Consider the following 26,927-nt stretch of genomic DNA (forward strand, 5'->3'; position numbering starts at 1 on the left):
GTCTAATGACCTGTAAGCTGAAATCATGTGAATTTTATGTACATCATGTTATCTACTTTAAGACTATCCCAAACACACTCTCTGAATTGGGCAGAGATATGTCATGTGACATGATTTCATGTGTTGCAGTAACAGAAATATAAACTTATAGATTTCTTCATATATGGTGCTCTCAGTGTTTATTTCGGACATCAGTGTCTTGTCTTTCCCAGATGGTTGCTCTTACCTCCTCCACACATGGTCTTAGTTCTAGAGACAATCTTGAACATTCATGGTATAAACTCCATGAGGGTAGAGGCTTATTCTTTTTCACTACTATGTCCCTAGAGCCTAAATCAATGCAGTAGACACTATGTAAGTATTTGCTCAATGGTAATTAGTGGGACAACGTGACAACCCTATCCCTGTACTTAGTGTGTTCTGTATACCACAGAGGACCATGGTTAGCACATCTCATCTCCTCCCCTAGCATCAAGTTAGGTAGCTTTGTTTTCACCTGTGATGGCTTTATGCTGGAGCACTTTAGAACACACCCAGTAGGGCTGACCCTAAGATATCAGACCATCTTTGTACAAGTATCAGCCGTCTTCCCAACTAACAGATGGAAGAGAGCTGTTCTGAAGGCCAGATGTTTTTCTACTTCCACTACTTTCCTCTTTCCCAAGGCTCCACAGCAAGCAAGTCCTGCTTCAACAGAGCACACGTAAAGAAACTAAAAAGAAGAAAACTGTGCTGATAAGGACAGAAATTGATGAAATAACACAGGAATAACACCACAAACAACAGAGAAAATTGACACTTTATTTCTCTTTCTTTGACAAGCACAAGTTTTTTTTTTTTTTCCTTTTCTTTTTTAAAAAAATTATTCCCAATAATTATAAACAACTAGGGTGAGGATGGGGATTTTCTTTCTTAGATATACACCACATCTCTGTAATACCAGGGCACTCAGTGTGCTATGTACAAAAATTCAGAAGATGGGAAATTAGTATTTGTGTAGTGAAAGGACAAGGTTTTAGGTGGAATCCAACATTACTGCCAAGTATTCTCCAAGGAATTAGGTGCTGTTTGCTTACTTGAGATCACGTTTTTTTGTTTGTTTGTTTGTTTTTTAAAAGATGACCGGTAAGGGGATCTTAACCCTTGACTTGGTGTTGTCAGCACCACGCTCAGCCAGTGAGCGAACCGGCCATCCCTATATGGGATCCGAACCCAGGGCCTTGGTGTTATCAGCACCGCACTCTCCCGAGTGAGCCACAGGCCGGCCCTACTTGAGATCATGTTCATGATAGTTGTTTTTTTTTTTTTTTTTTTTTTTTTTTTTGTCCTTTTCGTGACCGGCACTCGGCCAGTCCTATATAGGATCCGAACCCGCGGCGGGAGCGTCGCAGCACTCCCAGCGCCGCACTCTACCAAGTGCGCCACGGGCTCGGCCCCATGATAGTTGTTTTAAACCCTGCCTTGGAGCTCAACGCCCATAAACAGCGTTGAGTATTTACAGTATCTCCAGTATTACCTAAGAGAAATTGTTTTGTGACAACTTCATAACTACCATATATATGTTGTTATTAAGTTAAAATGGTTGCTGCTTGAATTTTAAACAAGTATTAGTCAATTCCAGCTAGAAATTTTGTTTTCTTTTAAAATTAATCTGTTAGTATTACAGATTTGTTGAAGTCATGAATGTTATTCACCTGAGATTCCTTTAAGCAGTAGTCTTTTACATAATTTAACTGATTATCAAATATTTATAAATACGAGGGGTCTTCAAAAAGTTCATGGAAAGCACTGGTTAGCTCACTTGGTTTATGAAGTGTAACGAAAAACAAATAAGGTAGCTTGTTAAGTATGTCTCCATACCTCTTTGAGGTTGTTGGTCTGCAGCAGGAATCGGAAAGTTTCCTGTTGAAACAAGATTTCTGTTGAGCATTAAACAGCTAAAAAAATTTCTAACTCAATGGGGGCCCCAAACCTGGACTGGAAGTGAGAATTCTGAACAAAAAAATGTCTGCGTTTCTTGATGTTTCCAGCCTGCTCCCTGCAACACTCTGCAATGAGGTTTGGTACTGATGTCTGCCAGCCTCTCAGTGATGCTTAGATATCTGAGAATAACTTTCTAACACTGAATTCTTCCACGTGTGTAGAGTTGCTTGTATTTCACCAGTTTTGTTTTAGTATAATCTTCATGAGAATGTTCTTATTTGGGAGAGCTCAAATTCTAGATCTTGAGATCTAGGTCTATATGAATTATTGTTCTCTATCGTTCTACTTGTTTTTGATATTTCAGCTTATTAATCTGACCATCTATTTCAATCTTATAGGTTTTTAGCTCTCCATGGAAACTAATCTTTCATTTTCATATTTATTTAACTACTTTCTTGTCCTTTTAAAGAATTTCGTAAATTCAGTAATCACTTTTTCTAATATACTATTTCTCATCAATTCTTTTCTTTTTTTACTATTTTTCTTCATTTCTTGATAGACTCAATATGCTAGCATATGTGTTCTTTTCATTCTTAGCTGAACCTTGCATGTAACAGTTTTTTCTGAAGGTGTTCGATTTTGCCTGTTGCTTTTTGGGCTGTGGCTTTTAACCTGACATTTTCAGCCTCGGGAGTTTACCTGTTTTTGATGCAGAGGGGAAAGAGAAGAAAAATTGTTCTGCATGCTTTTGATTTTGGACTTCTTTTTCTCACTTCTGCATGTCTTCGTCCTTTGGTGCTAGGCTTTCCTTAGAAATACATACTCAGCTCATTAGAAGAACAGTTGACTTTGAACAACCTACTTCTGTAAATATGGAGTTGACAAACTTGCAAATTCAAGATTTTGGAACTCTTGCTTAGTGATGAACTCCTTTTTAATTGGACAAGTGAGGGTGGATATTATTGAATTTCAAATGTTCACTTTTATGAGTTGGCTTTCTTAACTGGTGAAGTTATAACGCCCATTTATGCTGCCAAAAGGTAATCCTTTTTGAAACCCTTTTTTAAAAAGTTTTATTTATAATTGACAAATAAAAATTGTATATATTTATGACATACAACATGGTGATTTAAAATATGTATACATTGTGGAATGGCCAAATCAAGCTAATTAACAATGTGCATTACTTCATATACTTATCTTTTTTGTGTGTGTGGTAAGAAGAAACCCTTTTTAACTCTCTAAAATAATAGATTTTACATACAACTGAGAAAATAACAGCCACTTCAAGTGAGACTGTAACTAGCTGAAATCATTTTTGCTGAACTTTCACATGCCATATTATGCCTTTTAACATTTTAACATAATTTCATAACATTACCTATGTATTGGTTATTCAATTTTCTTCAATGTCCATAGAGAAATTTTTAGAAAGTATTATCTGCAAAAATAAAAAAGTGAATCACTTTAAAGAGGTATGGAGTATACATTATCTATTTCTGAGCTAGACATATTTACTATCTTTGTCAATTCAGGCTGCTGTAACAATTACCACAGACTGGGTGCTTATAAACAACAGAAATTTATTTCTCTCAGTTCCAGAGGCTGGAAGTCCAAGATCAGGGTGCCATCATAGTTGGGTTCTGATGAGGGCCCTCCCCCAGGTTGCAGATTGCCGACTTCCTATTGTGTACTCACATGGTTTAAAGAGGGTAAAAGAGGTCTCTGATGTCTCTTTCATAAAGGCGCTAATCCCGTTCATGAGAGCTCCACCCTTTTGAACTAATCACCTCTTCTATTAGTCCATTTTTATTGCTTATAACAAAATATTTGGAACTGGGTATTTTATAAAGAAAATGAAATTTACTGCTTACTGTTTCATAGGCTGGGAAGTCCAAAGTCCAGGGAACACATCTGGTGAGGGTCTTCCTTGGTGGTGGCTTCAGTGATACAGGGTATCACATTGCAAGATGGTGGAAGCAGAGAGAGCAGAGAGAGACTGACCTTCTCATTCACTCTCTTTTTAAAGCCTTCAGAACCATGCCCATGACCATCATTTTTAATCAATTCACTATGGCATGGTCCTACAATCTAATTACTTCTTCAAGGCCCCACCTTTCAATTACCATAATAGGACTTCCTACCCTCTTAACACTGTCACAGTGGGGGTCATGTTTTGGGGGGGACACTCAATCCAAGGCACTTCCCAATGGCTCCACCTCTAATACCATTCCCTGGGGGTTAGGATTTCAACGAATGAATGGGGGGGGCGGGGACACAAACATTTAATCCATAACATTCATTTATTTGAAAATCCTAGTGTGAGCTTCTTATACTGTTTTGGGGGGATGGGCTGCACCTGGCTGAGGATCTGAACCCTTGACCTTGTGTTGGGGTGTTGAGGCCACACACCTCCTCCCGGGGCAGAGAACTAGCCACGACCCCACCCACATACGTGTATGTAATCTGTTGAAAACATTTGCCTGGACAGAAGAGATAAGGATGGCGCCTGACGGAAGCCCCCAAGGTGTGACCAAGGAAAGACATAGTTTAAAATCATTGGATAAAAGATATTTCTGTGCTCGTGCTCACCACGTGATTGCAATAGCAAAGCATTAGAGCAAGATGCATGTTCACATGACCTTTGAGATGATAGGCTGAAGTTAGGAAATCCCCTTGCCATATGCTTATAAAAGCAGGTGCTTGTGTGAAAATAAACAGAACTGCTTGATGGAACCCCTGCCGCGTCTGAGTGTCTCTCTGTGGGGCTGAAAAGGCGGGCAGCATACTCACCTTCCTCCCGGGCTCTCCTGGCCACTAGGGTGGCAGGAGTAATCCTACCGTGGCGGGGGGCTAAAAGGGGCTACTGGGAGGTTCGGGGCCCGCCGCCCCTGAGCCCCCGCAACCTTGGTGTTATAACACCTTGCTCTAACCAACTGAGCTAACCAGCCAGCCCTTTAGACACTGTCATGCAATACTAGAATCCTATGAAGAAAATAGGACAATATAAGGTAATTACTGAACAGCATGTAGGGATTAAGCATCACATACAGCAATTTGTCCAGTTGTGTGCTTAAAATCTGGCCATGCCATGTGCCATTCCACAGGGCAAGAAGAATGTGGAGCCCATGTGCTCCCTTCTAGACTATATTCTAGGACCAAAATGCCAGTGTGCATACGCTTAAGGGTTTGCCAAGGGGTGTCTGTAAGGGGGATAGAACTTGGACGAGAGACCCGATGTGACCACTACTTTGTGAGTGTGTGTGCATGTGCACAAGGTCACATGCAAAGTCAGGGGGGAGGGAGCTGGAGATTTGAACTCAGCACAGTTGATAGCATTGTACAGATAATGAATGAATTTTATGTCTGTTTAAAATTAATTGAAGAACTAATAAAAACAAGTGGCTTTCTGCTTTCATGGAGGTTCCAATATTATGAGAGAGACAAAATACCTTAATATCAAAAGATAAATCATCAGCTCAAGGCAATACAGGGTAACAACAGCTAACACCTATTGTTTCCAGTGTTACAAGTACATTGCATTTATTTTCTTATTTGGTTTTCACAGAAACCCTATGAGATTGATGCTATTATTGTTGCTATTTTAAAATTAGGACATCAAGGCTTAAGATGTCAACTAAGATGTCAAAAGATGAAATTACAGGCTGGCCAGTTAGATCACTTGGGAGAGCATGGTGCTGGTAACACCAAAGTCATGGGTTCAGATCCCTATACTGGCCAACCAACAACAACAACAAAAAAGTCAAAATTACCACAAATTTAAAGATCTAATTGGCTTTTATTTGCAATCCTAGAATTGGGCAACACCTCATTCGATATAAAATACGGTGTTGAGGAGGTTGGCTTTATAGGCAGAAAAGGGCTGAAGAAAGCAGAGACAGGATAAAAAGCGAATTGGTCATTTCAAAGTTAGTTTCCTTATAGAGTTAAAGCAGAAGGTACTTTCTCATGCTGATTCAGATAGGAATCTCCAGTTTATTTATTTATTTATTTATTTTATTGTAATGTAGTCGAATGTACATATCTGTGGAGTACAGAGTTGAATATCAATGCTCATGAGCAATATATGATGCTCAAATCAGAATAATTTTTATATTCAACAATATACACTGTCATTGCTATTTGTGGCCCTTTACCAATTCCTCCCTTCCCCTCCCTTCCTACTTCTAGTAACCTCAGTTCTCCTTTTGAAAGTTCAATGTATTATTGTGAATGTTGTATCTTTCTTCCTTTATTTTATATGTTTATTATTTTGGCTCCCACTTATGAGTGAGAACATATGGTATTTCTCTTTCTGTGCCTGGCTTATTTCACTTACTATGATTTTCTCTAAGTTCATCCATGTTGATGTCAATGGCAATATTTCATTCTTTTTTATGGCAGAGTAATATTCCAGTGTGTATATATACCATATTTTCCTTATCCAGTCTGATGATGATCATTTAGGTTGGTTCCATATCTTGGCTATTGTAAATAGAGCTGTGATAAACATGGGGGTGCAGGTATCCCCTCAACATGATGCTTTCCATTCCTTTGGGTATTATTTTGAAAACTGGTACATTTCAAAGTTCTGTTTGAATATGTGGCACTTAACATAAGTGACTCCTTTCTGATTTGATCTGGGCCTAGTGTAGGAGGCTAGTCCAAAACAATGGCCTCCCATAAACTTTGTTTAACAAAGGTCACGTAACTACTAAGTGACAGAGCCAGGACTGGAATTTAGATACTCTGCCACTTAGCTTCTCCAAACTTGCTTCCTTGTGCAGCAGAGAAAGGTCGTGGTGAACTGGAGAGAACAGGGAAGGTAAAGAGATAGGACACAGCCTTGATTCTGAAAAAAAGTGCTGATGTTATTGGGATGATATGGGTTAAATCAGAAGAGTATTATATTAGCAAGAGGTGAATCAAAGAATACACCATTTAAAAAATCTCTTTATATTTCCATTTGAATAGTTTTTTCTTTATAGGACCCACTAGCAATGCACAATGAAACGAAAATCAGGTTTCAAAACTAGAATGAGAAAGGTCTTTCAGTAGAAATATTGGAGCTCCATGAAGGACAGGCACAATGATTTCAATATGAAAAGTGCTTCATTATATGACATTAGATAGAGTTTTATTTCTGAAAGCAGAACAGTATAGTAAAAAATTGCTGTGCCATACCTTCCCTGTCAATGGGTAATAACAAGTGAGGTTAAATCACCCCCTTATCTTAATAAGCATTCCTTTTATGTGAAAACATTTGCTTTCAGAGTTTTAAACTGCTGCAATTGGGTGACCAGGTTCTCTTTGTTTCTTCCTGTTAAATTCTGAATGTTTAAAGCTAAATTATACTTGACAGGTACCACCAGGAGAGCAGCACACCGTCCAAGGACTCAACTCTCTGTCTTCCTTCAAACCTCAGGAGGCTGTCCCTTCATGGCCAAGGTGCCCTTCGACCATTACCTATCCCCTCTGAGAGGAGCTGTCAGTCCACATCAGCTACTGGCAAGGCTGTCAACGCATCATCTAGTACAACAAACACAAAAGAACCCCAGGGACTTCCAGATCACAAAGACTCTCTTAGTGAAATCCCTTTCAAGTGCAATGGGAATGGAAATGACTTTTGCTTAGGAAATTCCCTCCTAGTTTCCTCTCTACAGAGCAACTCAAATCTAGAGAAGAAAGAGTCGGTACTGCATTTGTATGTTATTTCCACAACCTCATCAATATTTCTTCACTTAAAAAGTTCATGGAACAATTATATTATAGTAAGTGTCTTCATAAGTAAATTTTGACCTGAGCATATTTTTTTAGGGCAAAGATGCCTTCCCTGCTTTACCTCCTATTTTGGAAATGGAGTCTTGGGATTTAATAATATTGTGAAAGACAAAATGCAATAGACAATTAAGGAGATGATGCTATTCAGGCTATTGCAATAGGGAAAATTCTCATTAATGAGGAGTGTCTTAACAGAAAATGAGAAGAAACTGGGGTTTTGAAGAGGCATGTAAACAAGGTAGGCATCAATGAGTCTGCAGGAAGTCATGAAGAAGGATGGAGACAGGTCTTATTTTGGAATATTTGTGAGCAGGTGCTCTTTTGTAGTTAGCTGGGGTGATGCAGACCTCAGAAAAAGTTCAACACTGTCCGTGTGTTTCTGTATTTCTTGGCTGCACTATTGTAAGTAGGTTAATAGGAGTCATTGTTATAGGATCAGATAACTTGATCTTTTTTTTTTTTTTTTTTTTGGAGGGGCAGCTGACCTGTAAAGGGATCCAAACCTGTGACCTGGGTTCTGAACCTGTGACTGTGGTGTTACAAGGCTACACTCTAAGCAACTGAGCTAACTGGCCAGCCCTGCTAATTTTATCTTGCGATCACTAGTCTAAGTCATTTTGTAAATGAGGAAACTGAAGCACAAAATTTTTGTTATTCACTCAAGATTATATTTGTTTAGTAACTTTAGGGGCAGATTCAGAACTCTCATTTAGGGATCTTTTCATAACACCACAATCAGTTTTAAAAATAAGTAATTCATTAAAAGAATAACATGACTCTTTTGAGTTATCTTCAATGATACATAATTATCTTTCAACATAATAATATTAATAAATATAGAGGCTATTTCACTCAGAAGAAACTAAAAAGCAGGGGTTTTATAAATGGCTAAAAATTGTGAAAGATTACAAGACAATTCTAATTTTATTCTCATAGCAGAGTTTAGAAGACTCAAATATTTTAAACTCCTCTCTAAATTTTTAAACAGCTTTCTCCATGTTGAGAATGTAAACAGATCATAAATAGAGGAAAACCCTGGTCTATTAAAAGAAGATCTCATGTATTCTAATAGAAAAATCAAAACTTAATTGACTTTAAAAAAATCCATGTAAACATTTTTTTTTTTTTTTTTTTGTCCTTTTCGTGACCGGCACTCGGCCAGTCCTGTATAGGATCCGAACCCGCGGCGGGAGCGTCGCAGCGCTCCCAGCGCCGCACTCTACCAAGTGCGCCACGGGCTCGGCCCCATGTAAACATTTTAAAATAACTATTTATGCTTCCCTGAATTGACTAACTTCCAATTTTAGTGCTACTTTTTAATTCTGCAGCAGAGACATGGTGGGGACAAGTCGAACTGGCCAACTCATACCTGTAGAGCAATATATAGACCTTCCAATAATAAATGTAATAACAATAACTAGTATGTATTGTTATTAATCAGCAGACTCTGTTCTGATTCTTTACAGATATTAATTTACTTAATTTGCACAGCAATCGTATGAGACAGGACCATTTTCCCCACTTTATAGATGAGGAAATTGAGGCACAGAGAAATTAGATGATATGTGCAAGGTCACACAATTAGTGTGGAGCTGGATTTGGACCCAGGTAGTCTGATTTTTTTTCTATGACCACTGAAACAAATATAGGTGGAAGAGAACTATCTTTATGCGTTGACAGATCCTATCATTAAGAATAATCTTCTTTCATTTGAAAGATGGAAAATGAATAAGTAAATGTATCACATGTAAATGATGAATCAGGTTAGCATTCATTCTGGAAACAATAAGATAAGATATTATTAATTCAATGTAACAATAAGATATTATTAATTCAATGTAAACATTTTAAAAATAGTGACTTTTTTTTGTTTGTTTTCTTAAAAAGATGACCGGTAAGGGGCTCTCAACTCTTGACTTGGTGTTGTCAGCACCATGCTCTCCCAAGTGAGCTAACCGGCCATTCCTATATAGGGATCTGAACCCGTGGCCTTGGTGTTATCAGCACCCCACTCTCCCAAGTGAGTCACGGGCCGACCCTAAATTGTGACTTTTGTGATACTGTTGAATTCTTTTATCAGGTTTTTCTAAAACTTCGTAAGTTTTAGAAAACTGAAAAAAAAAAAAATCATCTCCTAAATCAATTTAACTTGGGTAACTGATCTCTTATGCCTTGAGATCCAGAATGATCTTTCATGTTGAAGTAGGAAATGTTCCTGAGAAAAGGAATTGGACATTTTAACTCTCTCTATACTTCTTAGGTAAACTTACTCTAAACCATCCAATTAGGAATTATTAGCACCCATCCAAGAGTTTCCAAAGAGTAGAGCCTCCTTTAGTAACCCATTTTATCTATAACTTTAACCAAAAATAATTACATCTGGGTTGTTTAGCATCTCAAATTCTACAAAGATGAAATGTGGTAATTCTTTGCCTTTTGTATGTTGTAAAGATAGCTGCTAGAAAGCAAAATAATTAAGAGATACCCCAAATTAAAACTCTAGATTTAAAGCAAGTATAAACTTTTGGAGCGGAAACAAAGAACAGCTTTTTTCTTTTTTTTCAAATGTAGAACAATTAAGAAAATAGTAAGAAAAAGCACATATTTCCCCTCCCCCACCATCCACCCACCACCCTACTCTGATGCCAAGAATAAGACAGGGCTAAACTTGTTTATATTGCAAAACAGCTTGTTTAAGTTGCAAATCAGCAACATTTCAGAAATTCCTTTTGACTGGTCTGTTAAGCCTAACTAATAATAAAAGACTACTTAGAGAAGTTGCTGAACACTACATGTCTGTTATGAGGAACCAGAATAAATGGGAAATGGCAACACTAAAGATTTAAGGGAAAAACCTCCATTACTAGGGGAATAGTTAACAAAAGTATTGTATATCTGTGCTATGGGATACTAGATAATCAGTAAAAAGATTGAAAAAAAAAGATTGAACTAAATCTATATACATGCATGAAAAATTGTCCATCATATATTAAGTGAAAAAAATCAAGATCCAGATTAATATATGTGATATAATTTAGGTAGGATTAAATATATATTATAAAAATATATAATATGTAAATACTATTAATGTATATGTTTTAATGTGTTTTTATATGCTTGCAAGGATATAAACCAAACTGATAATAGTTGGATGCTTTCAATAGTGGGATGGACGGGGTAGGGGGAAACAGAACTTTTATCTTTTACTTTACGCATTTTTGTACTGTTTAATTTTTTTGTATTGTTTGATTTTTTTTTTTTTGCAGCTGACCAATACGGGGCTCTGAACCCATGACCTTGAGGTTATGAGGCTGTGCTTTACCCAGCTGAGCTGACCGGCCAGCTCATTGTACTGTTTGATTTTGATAAGTACCTTTATTTTATAGTGAGCAAATGTTTTAACAAAACTTTAAAAAAACTAGATCAGGAAAAAATTCCCAGTGGTGTTATCAAACACTTGAAGGAGTATGTAAACAAATTATGTACTATAGAAGGGATTAAAGAATAGATCTATGATATTGACTCAAGGTAGGGGTAATTGATTTTTCAGTAAGCAAAAATTCTAACAATTCCTACATCTTTCCTTTTTCAGAAAGCTACTCTTTTACAAGATCCCCTGTATGCTAGTGAGCTCAGTACTGCTATTGGAGATCAAAAGCCATATAGGTAAGGAGTGATGCTATGATAGAGTTGCATGGGGGATTTTTCTTTCCCCTTTGCGTCTCCTAACTCCGTGTTGTGTGTGTGGCTGACTCTCACAGTTATACCTCTACCTCAGTTCTGTGCCCTGAGTTTTAGGACTACAAACACAAGTATCCACTGAACATCACCTCTTGTATATCTCACAGGAACCTTAAAGTCAGCGTTCTCCAAAGAGAACTTAGTGTCTTCCTTCTGGGCCCTGACCTTCCTCTTGTGTTCCTAACACCGGGAATGATGTCATTTTCCCCAGATCACCTAAGCCAGAGTCTCGATGTCACCTTTACCTCCTCTCTCCCCTTTACTCTCCCCTGCATCCAGCCACTCACCACGATTTATTGTGCCTCTAATATATCTGGATAACATCCACTTCTTTACACCGACACTCGTTCAGGCCCAATTATCTGTGTTCTGGGAGCCTACACTATTTTTCTAGCTGGTCTCTCTAGACAATTCTCCGTTCCAACAGAGGAATCTTTCTGAAGCACAAATGTGGTCATGTTACTTCTCCCTGAAAGCCTTTGAATGGCTCTCTGTTGGCCTTAGGTTAAAGTCAAAACTCTAACAGCTTATGAAGATAATGTAGTGTCTCTTTATTTTTCCATCTTCAATTATTGTGTCCCCCTTCATTCCTGACTTAAGCTCCTCTCTGAATGAACTTCTTGCAATTCTTAGAAAGCTCCCTGTTCTCTTCTCTCTGCCCCTAATATGCTAGCTCCTATTCTGGAACCCTACTCTCTATTCTTCTTTCCCTTCCTGAATAACTTCAACTCATCAAGTACTAGCTTATCTATCCTTTTGCCTAAAAATCTTGTCTTGACCCCTGCATAACATCTTATGCTCACACATATTGTACACTTACCAGTCTGTATCATGATTGCTTGTTTGATTATTTGATTATGTGGAATATGTACCTTGTCACTGGCACACAGTAGGCTGCCAATAAGCCTTTATAAAATGAATAAATAAATGAGATAAGATAAAGGTTGAAACTAGATCATAAAAGGTTCTATAGGCAAGGCTAAGGCTTTTATCCAGGCCTCAGAGTTCTGTTACAGTCTTATCACAGGTCAGTCTTATATTGTAGTAATAACTTGTGATGTGACCTTCTCTTCTATTAGATTGTCAGCCCCTGAAAGCAAGGAATATGTATTATTAATCTTGGTAGTTTTCTTATTTAAATAGTGCTTTGCCTAAAGTAAGCACTCGGTGAATTGATGTCAGTAACATTGATATCAAGTAAGTTATCACTAAGTTTTGAGAGGTTTACTGGGGTCATGTAAATGAGCTAAGAGTAAGTTAATTTAAAAGATACATATTTATTCCCCACTAAAAGGAACCAAAGTTCCTTAGAGGAATGGCTGGTTCTAGGTCTGGGGCAGGAAATATACAAAATGAATCTGAAACAGTTTATATCAGAAAGTGAAGAGAAAGGGACTCTAACTAAAGGACACAGGAGCCCATGTGAACGGCTCCAAATAGTCAAAGATGAGACAACTTTAGCATCAGAAAAAATAAGGAATGAGGTAATTGAAACCCAGTGAGTATATAAACATTCAGAAGCATATAGTGAAACATCATAGAGAGAAAGTCCTCCTTGCCAGCTCCTTGCCCCAGCAAAGAAATAAAACACATTGAACATTAGAAGAAAATAGGGCACCACCCCCCCCCCCCGACTCTGCAAATCAGCAAACAAATGGAAAGAGTTCTCCTGTCTTTCCTGCATGAACTGATGAGGGCAAATTCCATTTTACAGAATCCCAGCTAACGAATGTGGAAATTTTAATAGAATTAGAAAATTACCATTTTTGCAACCCCTGATGAAATAATAGATTGATGCAACAATCTTCAGTGGATAAAACCATTAGATAGAAAGATGAAGTAGAACTTTAGAATGGAAGGATCATGTTGTAAATAACTAAACCCATTGATTGCTGTTAGCATCACTGAAGTGGGACAGCCAGACTTTGTGTACCTCGTTATTTGACGTGATATGAAATACACAGCACCACCTACAAAGTATTTCTGTTAAAACAGTTAAACCTGAATCTGAGTTAAAAGTGTAGGTGTGATAGCCTTAAAAAGGAAGGAAATTCTGACACATGCTAGCACATAGATGAACCAAACCTGCAGACATGATGCTATGTGAAAGAAGCCAGACATAATAGAACAAATATTGTGGGATTCCACTTACACAAAGTGCCTAAAATAGGCAAATTCATAGAGACGGAAAATAGAACAGAGGTTACTAGGGTCTGGGGGGAGTGGGGAATGGAGAATTAGTGTTTAATGGGTACAAAATTTCCGTTTGGGAAGATGAAAAAGTTCTGGAAATGGATAGTGGTGATTGCACAGCATTGTGAATGCACTTAATGCTACTGAATTGTACACCTAAAAATGGTTACAATATGTAACCATTGTAAGTTTACCATCTAAGTTTTTAAAAAGCGGGCGCACAGGCGCGCCTGTGTGTGTGTGTGTGTGTGTGTGTGTGTGTGTGTAAGGAACTAGATAAAACAAGATTGGCAAAATTTGGAACATTATTGAAGCTAGGTGATGGACGGTGGAGGTTTCTTATATAATTTTCTCCATTTTTGTGTATGTTTGAAAATTTCCATAATAAAAATTTTTTTAAAGTCTTAAACATTACAAGCAAATACAAGAACTATCATATTTAGATCTTGATTTTAACAAACCAAATATTAACACACTGTTAGGACTAGAGGAATTTGGAAATGAACTGGGTATTAGACAATACCAAAGAATTTTTGATAATTTGTTGGGTGTGATAATAATTTTGTATGAAAATGTGAATTTTATTTAGAGATGCATTCTAAGGTATGTTGGGGTTAAATGACATAATGTTTGGGATTTCCTAAAAGAAGATTATATGGAGATTTTAGAATTTCTATATGTTTTCATATGTTTTCTCTAAAAAAAGTATCAGTTTTCTTTTTGGTGCTTTATTTAAGGTGATTTTAAAGCTAATTATGTAATAAAACAGACTCTAACTTTGATTATGTGTAGCTTGAATGTATACCTGAAGGCAAGAAGGAGATTTCTACCACTCTCCTGACTCGGGAAAACTATATTTCTTTCTTTTTGAAAGGCACTTTTAAAATTTTTTATTGTACCACATATATTTATGGGGTATAAGGTGATGTTTTGATATGCGTATATATTTTGGAATGATTAAATCAAGATAGTTAACATATCACCTCACATACCTTTTTGTGTGGTTAGAACGTTTGAAATCTGCTCTTTTAGCAATTTTCAGGTATTCAGGTGGTCTTCAGAAAGTTCATGGAAAGATTCATATTTCTTTTTTTCTTCTTTTTTGTTTTTTGTATTATCTTTTATCTTATTTTTCCATGAACTTTTTGAAGTACTCTTGTACAGTACATTATTACTAACTGTAATCGCCATGCTGTACAATAGATCTCTTGAACTTATCTCGCCTGTCTGACTGAAACTTTGTACCCTTTGAACAACATTCCTCCCTACCCCCCAGCTCCTGATAACAACCATTCTACTCCTCCTGCTATGAGTTTGACTTTTTTAGATTTCATGTATAAGTGAGATGATGCAGTATTTATCGTTCTGTGCCCTATCTTGTTTCACTTAGCATAACGTCCTCTGGAGCCATCCATGTTATTGCAAATGACAGGTTTCCTTCTTTTTTAAGGCTGAATAGTTTTCCATTGTTTATGTATACCACATTTTCTTTATCCATTCATCTGTTAGTGAACACTTAGGTTGATTCTATATCTTGGCTATTACAAATAATGCTACAATGAACATGAGGGTGCAGATATCTCCTGGACATACTGATTTTATTTCCTTTGGCTGTATGCCCAGAAGTGAGATTTTTGGGTCATATGGTAGTTCTATGTTTAATTTTTTCAGAAACCTTTATACTGTAGAAAAAGCATATTTCTTAGAAGGTTAATTCCTGTAGGTAACGTATTTAAAATGTAGTGGTTAAAAATGCACTGTGAGAGATGCAGTGATACATGAGAAGTAGTCTCTACCTGCAAGGCACCTTCAGTTTAAAAGGAATAAATGTCCTTTGGGTTTTCAAATTAGAACTCTGTGTCACAGATGTGACAGTTCTATAACCTGGCTGTTGTGGACATAATACACAGAACTTCTGAGATAACATATGAAAAGTCATTTCTAGCTGTAAAGCATTATACAAATGTGAGGTACTATTTATGTTAAATGTCTGGAAGAATGAAAAAATACAGAAAAAAATAGTTTCTCATTTGATCAAGAATCCTTGCAGCTTTACTTTGGTGAATTTATGTTTTCTTGTTGATGAAAATATAGAGCATCTGTTAACATTAATATAAATTTCCCCCTTATTTCTAAGTTAAATAATGGAGTCTTCTGGCACTAGATTTTTCTTACTCAAATTAATCAAATGAAGCTTGTCATTTATGTAAAAGCAAATATTCTCTGGATGTCCAAAGAAATTGTAATTATTGATAACTTATCTGCATTAATATACAATGCCTAATATAACTTGAATTTATGATGTGTATGAAACCTCAATTTATGTATGAATTGATTTTCAGTATGAAGAGATTAGAGTGCTTTCTCCTATGAAACACTTTTTTGCCTTTTAAAAAAATTATTTTGGCATTATAATCTATTATCATAGGTGGCAAATAAAAACAGTTTGTTTCTATTGTGGATCTTAGCATATTGCTGACTCTGAATAGGAAAAACTGGAAAATCAATTTCAAAATAATTCTGCTGATACTGTATTTTACCTGAGCTTTTGCTTTTTTAAGCTCATTTGTTTGTGAAAACTACATTTCTGCTGTTTTGGGAGTTCTCATAGAATAGAAGGATTTTATAGTTATTATTATTATTTTATTATTATTCTTTTTAAAGATGACCGGTAAGCGGATCTTAACCCTTGACTTAGTGTTGTCAGCACCACACTCTCCCAAGTGAGCCACTGGCTGACCCCTTATAGTTATTTTTTAAAATGAAGGATGGTAGCAATTATAAGTGGATGTACAGGGAAGCAGGATCTCAAAATTATTCCTGTTTTATTTAGAGACCATTTATTAAACACTTATTGTGTGCTAAGGACATGCATTAACTAAAGTATCAAAACAGCACAATGGGACGGGTACTATCATCATCCCCATTTTACAGATGAGGAAATTGAGGCACAGAGAGGCTATGTCACTTGTCCATGGTAATTACCTATCCGAGTAGGGGCAGATCTAGGATTCTAACCTCAGCTCTCATGCTCATAATCATTGTGTTCTTCTGCCTGTATGATGGCTATTGCTGAATTTGTAAGAATCATTTTTCCTCCAGCATCTCCACTAGAAAAGAGGCCATTATTCCAAACAGTCTTAATGGGGAGGTTAAAAAGTGAGGTCCATTGATTGGATGGAGGAGAAATTTTAGACATTTTTTAAATAAAGGGGCAGGCAGTGGGCAAGAACCAACATTCCATGTAGTAGTATTGGTATAAATGGATGGTACCACAGGTTTCTGGAGTAGGTGGTAAAAGTGTTTTTACTTCAAGTCAGAAATCCTAAGATCCCATCAACCTACACAGAACACAAAATATCCTTCCTATTGTTACTTTGCACCTTGGGTTTCTGAGAGCGCCGAGTCCTAACCACGAGACCACCAGGGAAGATGCACCTTGGCTTTCTGAATCCCTAGATGTGTGAGCTCAGACAGGTGACTTAACCCTCTAACTTCCTATAAAATGAGATAGTAATTCCCAGCTCAGTGCCCTTAATGGGAGCTAGCTCAGTGAATGAGCTTGTCTATGAAAAGTACCCTGGCCAGTTCCTGGCACTTAATGCCCAGTTAAGCCCAAGTTGTTATTACTAAACATAGTGGGAGATGGAAACAATATTTAACCCGATAACATTTTTTGAAATTGCTTAAAATCAGCTGAGGGGCCAGGATGTGTACACAAATAACTACAGTGGAGTGAAATAGGATTAGTGTGGCACTGCAAGTGTCAAAAACTGCCATGGGAGAAGGGCTTCATTCGTTGGCGGAATTAGAGGAAAATCTGTGGAGAAAGTGTTAGTCTTTTCATCTTACCCAGTTTTTCCTGGAGTATGGAACACACATGATTCAGTGATGGGAGATGATTTCAGGTGGTACTCTGACATTGCATGAAATAACTTTGAATTCCATGCTGGAACAGTGATCAGATCTCATCAGGGAGAACCTCCTGGCTTGGTGCCAATAGTGGCAGCTGTCTAACACATGCTCATCTGCCTTCTCATTAAAGAGAGAGCAGGTCTCAGGCTCAGAATAGGGAACATCTACTTAGAATTTGTGTTGCTTCCGTGCTATTTTTAGTTACCTGCTATTTATGCCAAGTGATAATGGTTTTCCCTGTAGAGTAGTGTACCCCATAAATATGTACAATCAATACATGTCAATTTAAAAGAATAAATGTTTGTAAAAAGTTTTCTTTATAAATAAACGTCTTTAAGCAAAAAATAAAATGGTGGATTGATTGAAAGAAAAAATATCAAGCAAATAATATTAGATATGGTTTATGGATTATGGTAAATGGTATGGGCTAGGCTGTCAAAGAGGAACAGAAATTTACCAGGGACAGCGAGAGTACTCCTGGTATGGGAATAGCTTGAATAAAGGGGCATGGGAAAAAGTATGTTTGGAGAGTAAAAAACTGGTCAATTTGAAGGGAGCAAGGTTCACTTCTGATGAGTAATTAAGCTAGAAGTACAGAACGGTATTATAATTCTATTAGTAAGAGTTTTAAAAGCCTGTCAATAATCATTGATATTCCTAAACTGCTGCTTCTTATCATTTTTTACATGGAAAATTTTCTTGTGTTTCTGTAGATCTGAGGAGAAGATTAAGCACTTCAGTCAACTTAAATCTGAACTTTTTCTTAAAGACAATACTTTGAGGAAGATACTTTGTTTAATTACAGAACTTAAAGTAGCAGCCCAGAAAAACTTCATTCTGAAAAGGCTTTTCTGGAAAGTAGGTGTTTTGTTTTATTTTCAATCTTTAAAACTTGTTTTGCCTGTTTATCAAATTCAAGCATAAGTAAAGTATAAATACATGTTGTCTTATATTCTGATGCTGTATTTAAAATGTTGATTAAGGGCCGACCCCGTGGCTCACTCGGGAGAGTGCAGCGCTGGTAGCGCTGAGGCCGCGGGTTCGGATCCTATATAGGAATGGCCAGTGCACTCACTGGCTGAGCGCAGTGTGGACGACACCGAGCCAAGGGTTACGATCCCCTTACCGGTCCCAAAAAATAAAAATTAAAATTAAAAAAAATTAAAAAATAATAAAAAAAATAAAATGTTGATTAAGTGTACTGCAGTCACGTCTTAACACTTGAAAATATGTGATGTAATCAATAATGTCTATGAGTTTTTCTGGTGGGGGGAGATGGGAATAGAGGGAGGCGCTACAAAAAGTGGCTTTGATGGGTTGGGTTGGCAGAGTCAAAGAAGAGAGAATTATTGGAAAGCTTTTGGCATGTGAAGTGTATTAGTACAGACAGTGAGATGGGGAAGTCGATTTCAGGAAGTTTTACTGTGTGGGTTCCCCTACAATAAAAATATAATTTAAAAAAATTACTTCTGACCATAGGACTGGTATTTTAAAAAATGTGACCCCTGGGGAGTCAAGGCAAACTAGCTCTCACTCAGGGAGTTATAGAGGCTTCATTTTTAGTTTCAAGTAAAAGTGTTAAACAGCCCAAGTGAGTAATGGTGTGGTGCTAATGAGGCCCAAGTAGGGTAGGGTGTTAGCTCTGCCGTGTTGATGGCTGTATATCGTATCCTAATTCTGGCTGGTGGTCTCGTACATAGCTGCCACCATTTTATTGAGCGCTTGTGAAGCATATAACCTCCCAACCACAGAAGATAGTCCTGGCCATTTCTTAGATTCTAACTGCTTTGTATGTAGGATGACCAGTCTAGGGTGGCCAACTGTTCCAGTTTGCCTGGGACTGAGGAAGTTCCCGGGACATGGGACTTTTGGACTTCATTGTGAAAGTTAGGATAGTCCCAAGCAAATTGGGATGGTTGATCACCCTAATTAGAGGGTAGATTAGTTATAGAGGATAATGTCAAATGTCCCACAACAGGGAGACTCAGGTAAGGATGCTGTAGTGCTGCTTAGTCTAAAATGGTTGGATAGATCCTGTTAAGAATACGCCATCCAAGTTTTGACTCTAGAACTTAAGAGGATTGAGGAAAATACAGGAATAGGCTTCAAAATGATCAGCCAAATTGATTATGAGAATAGAAATGGAATTCATGTGGAAAGGGTATGGAAATTGGGATTATCTCCCACCCAAATAAGCCTTCCCAGTCCCTCCCACACATCGTATCAATTTACTCTATAACCCTGATTGTGTGGGCTTGCTTCTTCAAAAAACTTCTGGCTTTCCTTACTAAATTAAATACAAACACCTTGGCTTTGGCCTTTAAGGCTCTCCACTAATGGCTTCTCTCACAGATTCTGAATCTGGACAGGCATGGTGTTTATTTTAGCAGGGCGGGTTATCAGGAAGGGGCCATGATCTGGATAGGGCGGGTTCTGGGAGAATTAATCTAGCTGTAGATGATCATAGATAAGGCACAGTGCCCAAGAGCGACAGTGATCTCTACATAGGAGTGAGCAAAATGAAATATCAGGGTACTTCAGCATGTGAATGAGTTATACCAGATTGTCTGCACAAACATTTGGCACCAGGAAGATCTGCCTGTTTAGGGTGTGGGAACAGGGCCTCCATGGAATATCAGGTCTGAGTTAGGGTGGAGCTGGGTAGCAATGACATTAAGATTGTCAAGAGTAAAGCCAGTAGCTGGGAGAAGACTAGGACAGAGGACAGTGCCCCAAGAAAAAGTCCACTTAGATAAACTGGACACTATCAAGGATTAGATTCAAAGTAGATGTCTTGGTAGGAGAAGTACCACCGAAGGGTTAGATTAGGAAGAAAAGTGTTGATGGTGAATACCAGAATGTTGGTCTGGAGGTCATTTAAGCATTTTCAGTCTTAAAACAGGCCTGATGCAGGTGGCCATGGCTGTGGAGCAAAAGCAGGATGCAGAGAAAGAACAGGCTAAATCTAACACACTCAACCTGCCACTCCATCTTTTTCTCTGACCTCTGTCCTCTAAAATCTTGAGACATGTGGGATGGCTTGCACACCGTGTCCTCTCTAGCCATCCATCTTTTCCCCGGCTGTTTGCTTTCTCTAGGATACTCTATTTTCTCTTGTTAAAATCCTACTCATTCTTCAAGACTTATCTCAAATGCCATTTTTCTGCCTTTCCTGTCATCCTTCATAGGGAATTTTGATACCTTCCTCCCTTTGAACTTCTGTGGCAATTCTCTGCCATAGAATTTTCTTTGATATTTCATAATCTGCACTGGGCAATACAGTAGACGCAAGCCACTTGTGACTGTTAAGCACTTGAATGTGGCTAGTGACTAAAGAAATGAAAATTTAATTTTAATTAGCTTTAAATAGTCACTTGTGGCCAGTGGCTACCACATTGGACAGTGCAATTCTATCATATCTCTCATAGCACTTTCTCCTTAGCAATTCAACATTTGTTGCAAGCCTAATCTGTGCAAGGCATGGTAATAGGCATTAGAAATGCAAGCATGATTAAGATATAGTATCTACCCTCAAGAATCAGCACAGACATCTACCTTTTACTATAGTTATTGGTACATTTTTCTTATTTACCATTCCTAACACAATACATGAGTATACTAGGTCCCATAAACTATTCATGTTGAATTGCAAATTTATTCTCTTGTGAAAAATTAACCAGATCAGAAGTGTAGAAATATAATATTCGTGATCTGTTTCAAACTTGAAAATAATGCAGCCATTCTTTAATGTAATGTCTTTAGCTGGACTAAAATAGAAGATCTTCTAATTCAGTTGTCAAAAATGAAAGGCCAAAGTGAATGGAGAGGGAAATAAAAGGTACATGGGTATTCTCTCTCTCTGGGATCTTTCTACACTTTAGCGAGGTACCCCATGTCCCGCACCCACCCACCACGCCATCAAGACCTGGTAGCCTTATGTTTTCTCTATCTAATCCACGACTAAAACCTATTCTCATGTTCATTTATACAAAGTTAGTATATATAACTAATAAAAACCAACATTCTTACCTTCTTTTAGGAGTTTTTTCTATTTAAATAGTTATCATAGTCTTAATCTAAAGCCATGGTTTTCCAACTTTTGCTGGGCTTCATGGGAAGGCTGTGGGAAGCTCCCTCAGGAACCCATACTGGGGCAGATGGATTGGAGGCATCTTTGATTTTTGGTTCCTGGGTAAGAGAATGGAAATTATATATCTGGTATGTGTGTGTATGTATATATTCTTTCTCTCTTTAAAATCAACTTTATTGGGGTATATAATATTTTCTTTTAAATGATCTTTTTAAAAATTTTATTGCAAGTAAAATTTAAATTATAAGAACACTTTTTCATAGGTTGACTAAACTGTAAGTTTCAGGAGTATAGACACATGTCTGTTTGTCTGTTTTGCTCAAGATGTTATCTCATTACCTAGCATTGTACCTGCCACGCAGCTGGCAATCAATAATGTGTTTAATGAGTGAATAAATGAGTAAATGAAAGTGTTTTCTATTCATGTTCCTTCCCAGCTTTTTATTTTTCTCCATGAGGTTTTTTTTTTTTTCAGTTTTAAAGAATTGTTGTAAAATACACAAAACATAAAATTTACCATCTTAATCATTTTTGAGTGTACTTTTCAGTGGCATTATTAAGTCCATTCACATTGCTGTGCAGCCATCAGCACTATCATCTCCAGACCTCTTTTTATTTTGCAGTACTGAAACTCTCTACCCATTAAGCAATAACTTTCCACCCCAGCTCACTCCCCATCCCCCTCCCTGGGAACCACCATTCTACTTTCTGTCTCTATGATTTTGACTACTCTAGGTACCTCATATAAGTGGAACCATATAATATTTGTCTTTTTGTGACTGGCTTATTTTACTTAGCATAATAGCCTCAAGTTTCATCTATGTTGTGTCTTGTGAAGGAATTTCCTTCCTTTTTAAGGTTGAATAACATTTCATTGTACTACGCTTTGCTTATCCATTCATTTGTTGATGGACACTTGGGTTGCTTCCACATTGTAGCTGTTATGAATGATGCTGCTATGAACATGGGTGTACAAATAATCTCTTTGAGACACTGCTTTCAATTGTTTTGGGCATATACCCTGAAGTGGAATTGCTGGGTCATATGGTAATTCTATTTTTGATTTTTTGAGGGGCTACCGTATCCTTTTCCACAGTGGCTGCACCATTTTATATTCCCACTAACAATGCACAAGGGTTTCAATTCCTCTACATCCTTGCCAACACTTGTTATTTTGTGTGTGTGTGTGTGTGTGTGTGTGTGTGTGTGTGTTTTGTAGTAGCCATCCTGATGGCTGTGAGGTGATATCTCATCGTAGTTTTGATTTATATTTCCCCAAAGACTGGTGATGTTGAGCATCTTTTCATGTGCTTATTAGCCATTTGTATATCTTCTGTGAAGAAATTATTGGGGCATAATTTACATGTAATAAAATGCACCCATGTTTAAGGATACCTTTTGGAGAGTTTCCATGTAACTACTCCTCAGTCAAGATTTAGAACATTTTTCTCACCCCAAAAGGCTACTCGTGCCCTTTGGAAGTCAGTTTCTTCACACTCCTGGCCTCAGGTAACTATTGAGGTGCTTTCTGTCACTACAGATTAGTTTTGCCTGTGTTAGCGTTCCACTCACATGGAATTATGTGCTATGTACTCTCTTGTGTCTGGCTTCTTTGACATAATTTTTTTTGAGATTCTTCCATGTTGTTGCAGGTAAGGGGGATGATATTTTAAGAGTGAAAATTTCTGAACCAGTGAACAGGTGGGATATTATAATAATAACTGGTATTTATTAAGCACTTATGATATGCTAAGCACTGCTCACGCTTTTCAAATACTGTCTTATCTAATCATAATATCAACCCCATAAAGTGATATTATTAACTCCATTTTAGAGATGAAGAAACTGAGTCAAAGGGAGTATAAGTAACTTGCCAAATGTTATATAGCTAACCAGTGGCAGGGCTGGGATTTGAACTCAGTCCCAGAGTCAGTGTGTAAAACTGCCATACTAGGCTAATTCCTCAGGCACTGGGTAAACCCAAGCACTTCTGAGAGTTTCTGGTGTACATCCTGCTCCTCCTCCTCTTTTCCTTTCCTCCACCACCATCCTCAGCTTCTTCTCATGCAATATCACCTAAATAAGGGCACACATGTACATGTCTAAACAAAGAGTCTTAGTTGTTACTGGTGAACACAAGTCCTGGGGGGAAAATGAATAATAAAGGAACAGAAAAGAGAAGCAATTACTTTTCTCATTAGTACCAACTTGCCTGATTTCATGGGCCATTGCTTATTTTTATGCTTGGTTTATCATGTGAAACTGGTTAGGAACACAAAAAAATAGGTTCCCCAACTCCAATTCAGTGTTTATTTAGACAGAAATGGAAATCTGCACTTCCACTCTGTTACCAGAAGTATTGATAGTGTTCTGCACCATTTTCATAGGCCACACTAGTGCTGTACATTTGTATTTTTTAGTAAACATTTTTAAACAGGAGCTTTCCTATCCAGTATTTCATTATATCCTCCCAAAGGCCAAATTACTTCGGAAAGGCAGGAATTATAGTAGCTGGATTTTCCAAGGTGAATGACTGACCTGCCAGAGATTGTATGCCCATTTCTGGATGATCATCAATATTAATGGTTGACCCAGTACTAAAGAGTATCTCCCAGCATCTCCCCTGAGCTCTTGCTCTGTTCACTTAGGACAGTGGCCTCCTGGTCACAAGTAAAAAGTATGTTTTCAACTTGGGTTATGCTAGTATTAATGAGAGATATTGTAATTAACTTCTCTAATCAAAGAAAAAATAATTTCTTCATACTTTTATTACATAAGGATAGAGAGTTTTCATAACCAATACCTTAATTACCATCTTCTTTCCCACTTGCCTTCACAGACCAGTGATCTTTTCTATTTCCTGGTGAACAAACTTCGTGAGTACTTGCCGGAGTCTAGGGATAAGAATGCACTTCAAAATAAAAGCCAGAGGGCTGAGGAGCTGGTGTAAGTACTAACTAGATAATCGTAGATATTTCTTCCCCTAAGGTGTTAAAGATAAGTGGAAGGCACTGGACAAAATTCATGCTGTATTAATGACTAATGCTGCTGCAACTTTTGCTTCACATGGATTTTTAAAAATAGCATTCGTTTTATTATAATTTTAATGGTAGGATACACACAAAACTACTAATGTTGGCTACCACAGAGAGGAAAAAAAATGGATGTCTGGAGGAGAGACACATTTCATTGTATCCCTTTTTTACCTTTGACATTTTGAACCAAATATTACCTATTTGAAAAAACTAAAGTTATTAAAAATAATTTCAAAATGAAGTAGTATGTGATTATCCTAAAAACTTTGGAAAAAATATAGAGAAAAGAATATGAATAGAAAAGAATATGAAAATGACTGAATCCTGACATCCAGTTATTAATTTATCCATTTAACAAATATTTTTGAGTGCTTACTATGTAGCAATCAGGTCACTTAACCAATGTAGGCAATTTGATGTACAGAATCTCTTTCCTATACTTTCTTCGATATAGGTAGCTGAAAACAATTCTATCAAGGATTACTACTTTTGTAGAATTATGAACTTCTAATGAAATCATATCATTTCCATGTTTTTTCTCTCTTTCTTTTCTAGGGCATGCATTGAGATTATACAGACCCTAGGACTGATGTTCAGAGAAACAGAAACCGAGTCATCGCGCCTGAACACACTGGCGGCTAAGAAGTAAGGTGTTTAGATGACATTGGAATTTTGTAGTTGCAACCCATTTACTACTTTTGTTGAGTGTCTTCCAAAACTCACAGTTTTCTAACTTTTCTGTCCAACCCCCTTGTAAGTATATTACATTCTTTTGTTTCTCCATTTCCTTCTATGATGAACAGATTCATTGGCACATGCTGAGTTCTCCCTGTCCCTCTGGATTATTAAGGGTACAAAGATTTTCTTAGCATAATTTTATCTTTTGTCCTAATCTGGTGAACTTGAAAAAGACCAGATGGCACACATGAAAAGCCATTGGGTCTCCACTCGAATTTTTCAGAGTATTCTTATATCCAAACAATAGAAACATTGTATTGCAAAGGCAGGAGTTATAGTAGCTTCATTTACTATATAATTATGTGACCTTGGAGTGTTTATTAACGTATAGAATGAACTACTGTAATAAAAATGTTTGAGCCCAAAGAAGACAGACATTTGTATCTTTCTCATATAACAGTTCAGAGTAGATCATCAAGCTTTCCTCCACAATGTCAGCCAGGGACATAGCTTCCTTCTGTTTTGTTACTCTGCCATCTTCTCTCATGCTCTTTGTCTTCATGGTTGAAGCTGGTGGACTTTCGTGACTTCATTACACCCTGTGGGAAGCAGAAAGGGAAGTTGAAGACAAGCAAATTTCCTTTTTAAGCAAGGCCCATAATACTTCTGCACTCATTTTATTGGTGAGAACTTTAGGCATATGGCCATACCTAGCTGCAAGAGAGGCTGGAAAATGTGTCTGTAGTTGGACAGCTATATGCCAAGCTAAACTTTGGATGACAGTGAATATGTCTGTTAAAAGGAAGAACAGAATAATGTATGGTGGGAGAAAATAGCATTCCGTGCCACAGAAAGTATGTGTTTGCAGCTTTGCATATATCTGCTTGACTTTTTAATATGTATTTATAGACTATGAATTACTCCTTGAGCAATGTCCTGGCTAAAATCTTAATTTTTGTTCTGTCCAAATTGATTGTTTATCTAAATTTGCTGTATTAAAAGATGGAGGAAGGATGAGGGCCATGGACTCTAAAACACTCACACCAGGAGGAAGAATAAGAACTTCTAGGTATATTTTTACAGGCAATTTATTAAAAATCTTTAAAAATAAATTTTAATGATAATATTCATTAATATTTTTTAAACAACTTGCTATATGCTTTATAGCAGGGATGGGCAAACATTTCTGATAAGGGCCATGTGGTAAATATTTTTGGTTTTAATGGCCATATAGTCTCTGTTGCAACTATTCAACTCTGCCATTGTAGCACAAAAGCAGCCATAGACAGCACATAAATGAATGGGCACAGCTGTGTTCTACTAAAGCTTTATTTACAAAAACAGATTGTGGGTTGGATTTGACCTGCAAGCCATAGTTTGCTGACCCCTGCTTTACAGCAAACAATAAAATATGCTGTTATTTTCTCTGCATACTACTTTTTGCAGTTGGCAGTACTGCCACTCCGCCAATTTTCAAGATAGAGTTTCAAGATTGTTTATGATATTTCTGTCTTCTCTCACACTGAAGTTGTTGCTACATTTTGTTACCCTTTTTCTCCACCTTTTGGTCA

The 26,927-nt window shown here is 37.3% G+C and overlaps 1 protein-coding gene across 1 annotated transcript in view; it reads left to right on the forward strand.

The window, feature by feature from the left end:
- Nucleotides 1-26,927, forward strand: part of C12H12orf56 (chromosome 12 C12orf56 homolog) — a 91,831-nt gene that overhangs the window by 52,558 nt on the left and 12,346 nt on the right. The window contains exons 4-8 of the mRNA XM_063115492.1: nucleotides 7,286-7,694; nucleotides 11,297-11,370; nucleotides 18,267-18,411; nucleotides 24,483-24,589; nucleotides 25,234-25,323. Of these exons, the coding sequence (XP_062971562.1) occupies nucleotides 7,286-7,694; nucleotides 11,297-11,370; nucleotides 18,267-18,411; nucleotides 24,483-24,589; nucleotides 25,234-25,323 (825 nt within the window). The remainder of the gene's footprint in view (nucleotides 1-7,285; nucleotides 7,695-11,296; nucleotides 11,371-18,266; nucleotides 18,412-24,482; nucleotides 24,590-25,233; nucleotides 25,324-26,927) is intronic.

The sequence above is a fragment of the Cynocephalus volans genome, chromosome 12 (assembly GCF_027409185.1).
Source record: "Cynocephalus volans isolate mCynVol1 chromosome 12, mCynVol1.pri, whole genome shotgun sequence".
NCBI lineage: Eukaryota > Metazoa > Chordata > Mammalia > Dermoptera > Cynocephalidae > Cynocephalus > Cynocephalus volans.